The sequence below is a fragment of the Dioscorea cayenensis genome, unplaced genomic scaffold, assembly GCF_009730915.1.
Source record: "Dioscorea cayenensis subsp. rotundata cultivar TDr96_F1 unplaced genomic scaffold, TDr96_F1_v2_PseudoChromosome.rev07_lg8_w22 25.fasta BLBR01001208.1, whole genome shotgun sequence".
In the NCBI taxonomy this organism is placed as follows: Eukaryota; Viridiplantae; Streptophyta; class Magnoliopsida; order Dioscoreales; family Dioscoreaceae; genus Dioscorea; species Dioscorea cayenensis.
In genome coordinates this window covers 23,958-32,832 of record NW_024087599.1, presented here as the reverse complement: position 1 = coordinate 32,832, position 8,875 = coordinate 23,958, and the positions used below count along the sequence as shown (strand labels likewise).

The 8,875-nt window shown below is 31.3% G+C and overlaps 1 protein-coding gene across 3 annotated transcripts; it reads left to right on the top strand.

The window, feature by feature from the left end:
• The first annotated feature begins 2,963 nt into the window (after window positions 1-2,963).
• On the top strand, window positions 2,964-8,568 carry LOC120255820 (glycine-rich RNA-binding protein 4, mitochondrial-like). 3 transcript variants are annotated; one of them, XM_039263590.1, is made up of 6 exons: window positions 2,964-3,187; window positions 5,046-5,114; window positions 5,321-5,427; window positions 5,504-5,563; window positions 6,089-6,132; window positions 8,368-8,568. In XM_039263590.1, exons 1-6 carry the CDS (start codon window positions 2,977-2,979, stop codon window positions 8,435-8,437), a joined length of 561 nt encoding a protein of 186 aa, XP_039119524.1. In that variant the 5' UTR covers window positions 2,964-2,976; the 3' UTR covers window positions 8,438-8,568. The 3 variants fall into 3 exon arrangements, 2 of the variants coding, with proteins under 2 accessions (XP_039119524.1, XP_039119525.1); XM_039263591.1 differs by lacking the exon at window positions 6,089-6,132 and having other exon boundaries at window positions 8,368-8,566; XR_005535109.1 differs by lacking the exons at window positions 6,089-6,132; window positions 8,368-8,568 and having other exon boundaries at window positions 5,033-5,114; window positions 5,504-5,818.
• Window positions 8,569-8,875: the final 307 nt, after the last annotated feature.

The following is an 8,875-nucleotide window of genomic DNA, read 5'->3' as shown; positions in this document are numbered from 1 at the left end:
CTTCAACATGGTATAACATCCATCAATATCAATCCTTCTTGTTTTCATATACAAAAGCCAAATTTGCTAAAATAGAAACAGATTACCAACGGATGACATTTACGTTTCAAATGTTGAAATTGATATAAATTCCGTTTGTAAAACTGAAACAGATTGCTAATTCATTACTAATCGGTTAGTAATTAGTAACAAAATAAGTCCATTGCTAAATTATGGTTTCTAATTCAACATCTTCTTGTAGTGAATGAGACTAAGTTTTATCTTAGACAAGCTTTCGATAGTAAGGATTTACCAGTAGATGTAATATTAGGTGTAAAGGTTTACAAAATTATTGATAAGTATGTGTTGTCACGACAACACTAAATAGAGAAACTTCTAAAGAAGTTTGGCGATTGGGATTGTAAACCAAGTAAGACATCTATTAGTACTTATGTAAAATTGGAACCTAATCAAGGTAAGAGTATTAATCAAAATAATTATACCAAAATAATTGGAAGCTTGACTTATGCTATAAATCATACAAGACCTGATATATCTTGTGTTGTGGCATTCTAAGTAGGTTCAACAATAGTCCTAGTAAAGAGCATTGGAGTGAACTTGAGAGGTTGATGAGATACTGGAAGTATACTCTCAACTTTGGAATTTATTTTGATTGTGAGACTCCAATACTTGAGTGTTACAATAATGCTAACTAGGCTTTAGACAAAAGAAGCTCAAAATTAATAAGTGGTTGGTTATTCACAATTGGAGGCTTTATTATAACTTGGTTCTCCAAAAAAGCAAAGCTGTGTGGCTTTGTCGTCCAGGGAATCATAGTTCATAGCTCTATCACAAGCCACAAAGGATTTACTTTGGTTAAGAAGGTTTTGAAAAAGTATACCATTTTTAGAGAGAACCAAAGAACCAATCGCTATATACTGTGATAACCAAGTTGCTATTCACAACATAAAGAATGAAAAGTTGTAAAATAATAGCAAGCATATTGCAATGAGGTATAACCATGTGAGAAGCATTGTGAAGAAGGGTAAGATGATTTTGAAGTATTTACCCACTAATAATATGCTAGCGTATCTGCTCACCAAACCTTTAAGTGGTGAACAAATCACCAAAACAATGAGAAGTATGGGATTGAGAACAGTTACAATAAATAACCTAATGTGAACCCAACTCTATCTTATTGATGTTGTTTGAGAAGTTGATCGTTTTATGTAGTAAAAGATACTTCTCTAATCAATGATTAGTATGTATGAGAGTTCAATGGCAAACTTAACTAGGTTATCTAGGAGCCTGTATATGCGATGTAGTAGTGTTCACAATGTATCAATCATTTGGAATAGTGGGGGGTAAATAAAGACTATTCCATTAAAGTTCCATACTTAGATGTGTTGATATTTCCACAACAAAAAGAGGTTGGACTTCATGTCCTTAATAGACTTATAGCCTATATGGTAAGGTGAAGTAAAAATGAGGTTGTGGAATACCCTAGATAAGTCAAACTTCACAAGTATAGAAGTGAGAGGCCACTTCTAAAAGGATAACTAGTGAAACCTTTGTAGTACTTGCTAGAGGATCAAAAGCCAAGGCCCATTGAAAAATATTGCGCTGCCTTTTGTGGATCTCATGAACCAGTCCTAAGTTTCAAGCCTTGGCCATCTTTGGAACTTTAAACCTTTGCATATAGAATACATTTATGAAAAATGTTTTTTTCTTTTATTTTTGGAAATTAGTGGGGGATTGTTGTAAAAATTTCCTAAAAATAAAAAATAAAGTAATAAAATATTTTTAAGGGTTATTTTTGAACATTTTCATACCTTTTCATTTCATAGCAGTTGGGATGGGAAGAGGTTTCTCAAATTTATAAATACCCCTCCAATCCTTTAAAAATTATATCTTGTACTTCTTTAAAAAGAAAATTAATTTTTCGAATAAATTTTCTATATTGCTAACCCTCTTCAATCCTTCTAAGTTTAAGTGAGTTTTTTGGAAAACAGAAAGTACAAAATTTGTTTTTCAATTAGTAGGCATTGTATCCCAAGAATATTATTTTTTGATACCATTTGCAGCTAGTGGGAGAAAATAATATTCAAGAGGCAACTTCATCTGGGATAATATCAATATGGGATGTACATGATTAACGCTCTTAAATAATAATAATAATAATAATAATAATAATAATAATAATAATTATTATTATTATTATTATTATTATTATTATTATTAACACTCTCAATGTTTCAAAGACATTGATATTCTTAACATTTGTAACATATTACTATAACTTATATTTTCAGATTCAACTCAAATTTATAAAAAATAATTTGTGTAGATTATGTAGTTTTTTCAAAAATTAATAAATCATAATAACTATTATTAATAAATTGTTTTTAATACATGAATCCATTCGTACTTAGGGGAAAAAAAACACACATTTAGCAAGCTTGTTTAGCAGGTTCGCGATTAGTATGTTTATTATTAGCTTTATTAAACATATTTGTTAGTAGATTTACGAGCTAGCTCGTCTAGCAAGTTCACAAGCAAGCTCGTTAGTAAGTGTGCGAGCCTACTTAGAAGCTTAATAAATGATTAAGTTCATGAACATGCTCGTCAGCCTTAATAAGCAGAGTATCATGTGGCTAGAGCTTGGCTCATTTAATAATTTGAGCTCAAAAGTTAAGCTCGAGCTATGCTCATTTAATAGTTTGAGCTCAAAAGTTAAACTCGAGCTTGGTTTGTTTACTTAATAAATGAGCTTTCTCCGAGCCAAGCTTGGAGTCACTTATTAATGGCTTAGTTCATTTGCAACCCTAGCTAATACTTATAAATAATAAAAAAATAATTTAGTAGAATCATTTTAAAAAACGTAAAATATTCACTCCTCCCAATCTGGCTAAATATTCATATTTACGAAAGTGTTTATGCAAAATCCCTTTTTGGTATTTCAAAAGCTCTTTTCATCTTTGCAAACAGAAAAAAAGAATGACTCTTTTCTCAATCGCAGTAATGCCAACCCTCAACTTCTCCCCTTCAATCCCTCCATGGCTTCCATTGCGATCCCCCTTCAATCATGCTCTCATCCTGAAGAACCGAAGTCACTCGGTTCTTCTCCCTCTTCACTGCTCTACGAGCTCCCAGTCCTCTCCCACACCAGAAGCCGCCGCCTCTCCTTCTTCCAGGATCTTCATCAAAGGTACCTTCTATTCCTATCCTGAATTTTTTTTTCCTGTTCTCTTTTTCTTCAATGAATTCATTCGGATTCGTGGAAGAGTTTACATCGCTATGATTGTAATAGTCATGCAATGGTTCTCGTAATCACAGTAATTGACAAAACGATGACCTTTATTTACTAGCGAATTTTCAAATTTTTGTTCTCAGTCTGGAAACAAATTTGTTTGAATTTGCAATGCTGTGATTCTAGTAGTTCGAGAGGTTTTAGGCGTGGAGAAAGCTGGAAACTTTTGTTGAATTCGCTTTGATTGCTTAGACTTGCTCTTAAGAAATCATTCAATAGTTCTGTTAGTCAGATAAATGAAAATGTTTTGACTTTCACGCAGTTGATTTGTGTGTTCTAATGTTTTATTTTTTTTGCTTTCTGACTTTGGAAACGAATAACTTGGGATTTCATGAAATGGTTGCCTTGCTGTGATTCTTGTGGTTGGAGAGGCTTTAGATGTAGACCATGGCACAACCATTCGTTTACTTACTTTGATTGCTTAAACAGCCTGCAAGAAATCATGCAATGGTTCTGGTAATCAAAGTAGAGGAAAATAAACTGATTTTTATGTGATTGATTTAACTAAACATTAGACAAATTAGAAGAAGGTTGGACAATAGAGAAGTGTTCAATGCAAAATGGCCACGCTTTACCTGACATGACTGTCAGCAATTTTGGTTGAACAACTTGTTTGTACTTTCATCTTGCATTGTAAGATGCTAAGATGCATATGATGAGATAAAGATAATTGTTCTTATTTAAATGAAATAAAATTAACTGTGCTGCGGATGCTAATCATATATATGCTGCGGATGAAATAAAGATAATTGTTCTTATTTAGATATGTGGTGCTTGTGTTGTGATCTAATTCAATAACTTGGATATCATTATTAAACACTTAGTTTGTCTTTGCTTTGGAGAAATTTTTCTTGTTTCCTATGTTTGAAGATTTCCTTTGAGATTGCTTTTTCTCAAATGAAGCATGTTAATTAATATCAATTTTTTTTGAAGTTGTGGAGATGCATTATAGAGAGATAAGACATCATTAGCAAGAGAGTGCGTTGGAGAGAGCAATGAAACCTAAACTTACCGGCATGCATTTCCCCTTTCAACTAAGGCCAAAGGTGCCCAATTAATCTTATGAAATATGGATGTTGGTGGGTCTGGTCATTGGAAGTTAAATTGGACTTCGTGGATAAAATTTCCTTGAAATTTCCTATAGCATAAACAGAAAATATACTTAATGATCTAAAATTCTTGGGGTAACAACTTTTTATTCCAAATGGAAATGGCTGGGTGAGAATAAAATAATGGTTAAAGCGGAAAAAAAAGAGTTGAACCAGTAGGTGAAGACTGACAAGTTGTTGTAATTAGTCGAGATATACCTTTGTACAAAACTAGGAGGATTAGAGCACTCATTTCTCCAAGCAGAATTTCTTAAACTAGGTTTTGTTGAGAAAGATCCCTGATTTTAAGTGCTAGATGAAAATTTTAAAATCTTTATTTTACTGTTGTGGGTATCATACAATCATCTGTTTCTTGTAAGAGTGAAAGACCAAGTGAACAAATAGAAGGTAATAAAAAGAAAAATGCAAATTATGAGTTGTAGAATAAAAAAAACACTGCTTGCATGAAGGAATCTCAAACATACATACCATCTCATTCTGGTTTTAATGATGGGTGGAACTATAAATTTGAGGAACTTGAAGCATCTTGTATAAAGACAATTGTTTGACTTTTAAACTCCAAGTTGAAGTTTGTCCTCTAATTCTATTCATCCTACATGATCCTTTTGAACTTTTGTGGCTTACATGCATATAGCTCTCTAATGCAGGTCTGTCACACTCAACATCTGAGGGATCCTTGGCAAAAGCTTTTTCAAGCTTCGGAGATGTTAAAAGAGGTTATGATTAATCTGTTGTTTGATGTATCACGGTTTAAAAATTGAGTTTGATTTAGTTTTATCTATGGTATTATGCAATTAACCTTTCACAGAAATATAAAAGAATCTTCAGATGATTTTCGCAGATATTCATGTAGTTATGTTTAATTCCCTCATACATTTTTTTTGGTGGTTTACACAATAACTATTTCACCACCATATTGCAGTTAAAATTATTCTTAGTAAAGGATCGAAGCAATCTTTAGGATTCGCTTACATTTGGTTTGCTCACGAAGAAGATGCATATTTGGCTATAAGTGAGATGGATGGAAAGGTACTCTTTGTGTTTGTTACATTACATTTACTTCATTTGAGTTGCTATACTCTTAACATTAGGCCTTTCCTTCCAGTTTTTCGAAGGTAGGTTCATCTCGGTTGAGATAGCAGACCCTGAATCTCCTACAAAGCAGGTAAGAGCTGTACCTTATAGATTTTAATGAGAAATTTTCCCAAATAGATTACTTGGTATAATTCCACTGTGTATATTTGTTAGAGAAACCTTGAATCTTATCGGATAATAGGACTTCATCTTATCGCCTTACTTGTCTTGTATTATTAGTTATCTATGCTTATTTTGGGTCATATATCATGACACCCAAGGATGAGAATGCTGAAAAAAATGAAAAATTACAAGAATCATGTTTGACATTGTGAAGTTACAGTAAGTATTTGTAGTTCCTTTTTTTCTTTTGTTGTTGATTATATATATATGGAATAAGTAATATTTAGTAATTAAAGGATACGTCACCATTTTTCATATAATTTTCATAATTAAGGACTATATGAGCATGCACTGTTATTTTGTTTTATTTTTTGTGTTAACATTCATTTTGATGAGAAAATGGAGTCTATTCATTATCTTGTTCTTCAGGTTGTTCTTCTTTATCTTGAATTGATTTGTAATTACCAAATCTAATGCTATAATTATTTTTTAGGTCTTTATAAATTACAGAGGTTTCAGGAATTGTGGTTTTTCTTGGTGAGTTATTAAATAGGTTCCATTCTAAACCATCAAATTGATTTGAATTACTAACCATTGGTTTTACCATCTTAATACCTTTACTACTTATAGCACTTATAATTCCATTAATATCTAATTTATACTTAGTAGTATTATTATCTGTTAATTTTCCTAAGAAGCCTATATTTATTAGAAAGTTACTGTGTTTTACTAAATCTTCATATCCTTTTGCCTGTATTCCTATTTCTATTAAATTTAAGTCTTTAACACTTATTGACAAATCTGGACTACAATAAAACAAGCCATAATTTTTTCCCATATTTATTTCAATGGCTGCTATTAAAGCATTTCGAGCATCGGATTGCCATCTTATTTTAAATGTTCTACCGATCTTAAAGCCAATGAAATGCAATAAGAGGGGAGCCTAGGATCAATCTAAACTATAACTTAAAGATTCTGTACTGGTGTACGGGCCATAATCTTCGTGTTTATTCCTAATTTCTTTTAAAATAGAATATAATAATTCTAATTGACAATATAAATTTAAGCTATTCTGTGAATCTATTTCTAAAATATACTGAGTATACTTATAAAGATAAATATCTCTAATATAATTGTATAATTCTACTAAGACCATCTTATCAATTTTAAAATTAATATTGCAGTAACAATATCTAAAACTATTATTGCTAATATAAAAACTTTTAAAATAAATCTTAATGAAAATAAGACTAATATTACTTTTATTAGTTCCATATTAAAGTAAGCTAAACAATTTTGAAATTAATAATGCAGAAACAAAACCTAAACCTAGTCTTGCTAAATTAAAAGATCTTAAGATAAAAAGTAGAGAGATAAAAACTATTAATACTCTTACTAGTTCGTAGCGAAACCCAAGAGAACGTATAATAATAACTAGATATCCTACTATGTTATATATAATAGAAACTGAATTTAAATTTGCAAAAATTAAATCTAATATCATGTCTACTAGTTCCATAGATTATAGCCGTAGCGCAACCCAAGGGAACGTATAATAATAACCAAGTATCCTACTATGTTAAGTATAATAGAAGTTGTAATGAAAGATAGAATTAAAAGAACTGAATTTAAGACAACTACTTTGGTTATCGTAACTACTGTATAAAGTAAACTACTAAAAGCTAAGATTGTTTGGAAATTCATATTTAAAAGTCCGTACTCAGTACTCAGGAGAACTCTTATCAAAATAATCCTTGTCTTTCCATGTCTTTTTCTTGATCATTTTGTCCTCTAATAAAACACCTCATGTTACCAAGCATCAGCCTTTCTCCTGTTTTTCTAAAGAAATATGATAATCAGTTTATAATATCCCTTTGGCATCATACCTACGTTACTTTTCCCCTTCACACGGCTTCCTTGCCTTCAACGGGTACTTATTCGCCGGTCCTTTAGCTAAGAGGATATATAATAAAAGATTTCATACCTTAAGATGAGCATAACAGGGTACTTAGCATATTTGCCCTTCACCGCGATGGAGTAGTTATCTTCACCATATCATCGGAATGGTTAGAGGAAAACCCATACTTAGCACAAACCCTACAAGGATTATTTCGACAGAACCTCCCTTTCCCTTTCGGGAAGGAAGTTTAAGCTAACATGTAAACTATAACAGAGAATAATTCTAAGAATTACTTCTACTACTAAGAATTTCTACTAAAGAAAGAAACTAATTTTGGAGAGGAAAACTTTGCACAAGAAGATTTCTGAGAACTCAAACTTTCATTCAAACTTGTACACACCTTACACACATAAGAGTCTGCTTATATAGACAATTAAGCAGAATATTACAAAGACCAAAGTACCCCTTAATTTTTATCACAATGGGGGTATTTTTAGGAAAGTAAGAAAAAGTACAAGTAATAGGCATTATAGCCTATTTTAAACTGTGCTTTCTCTTTACTTAGACAACGCAAGGAAACATATTATATTTTTATATAGTACAAACTTGATAGCAGCATTATCTTAGCCTTCCATAGCATTGATTAGATTTGCTTCACCAATTTCATCTAGAGCTTCCAGATCAGTTGAATCGTATGCTCCCATGGCATAATCTAGGATATCATCATCAAGTTCACTAACAAAAATTTTATTGTCTCCAATAGTAGTTTCAAACCAACAGGCATTGCATTTCTTGAAATGTTCTGTTAATTCTGGGGTCTGTAATTAGAGTTCCTTGTAGTGGAGAACGATAACTTCTTAAATTTACTGCAGTGAATATCTTCAAGTTTGGTTGTTCACCAATAAGGTAATTTGTTGTGAATTTCTTGGGGGCTACTCCTAATGCATAAGCTCTCCATCTGCGAAGTCGTTCTTCTGTTGAGATATCAATATGATTTTCGAGAAAAAGACTGATGATCCCACTGGTAAACTTTAGGCTTTCCATAATGAAATAGGTCAATCCTAACATAATGTTGTGTGTAAGCATGATACCCTTCGAAAGAGGGGGGGAACACTCATGAATTTATGGATTTTTTTAAATATAAATTTTATGAAATTTTATATATAGTTTTAAATCAGTGGGACAATAGTGTATATTACAAATGATATAAATATAAACCTTAGTTTATCAGCTTATAATGTATAAATGACATACATATGTATGTATAATTGAAAAAAACAAATTTACGCATTTAAAAAAAATATTTTTTAATTCAGAAGTATTAAACGTAAAAAAAAAAAACTTTTTTTTAAAGTATTCCATTCGATCTAAACTATGTAT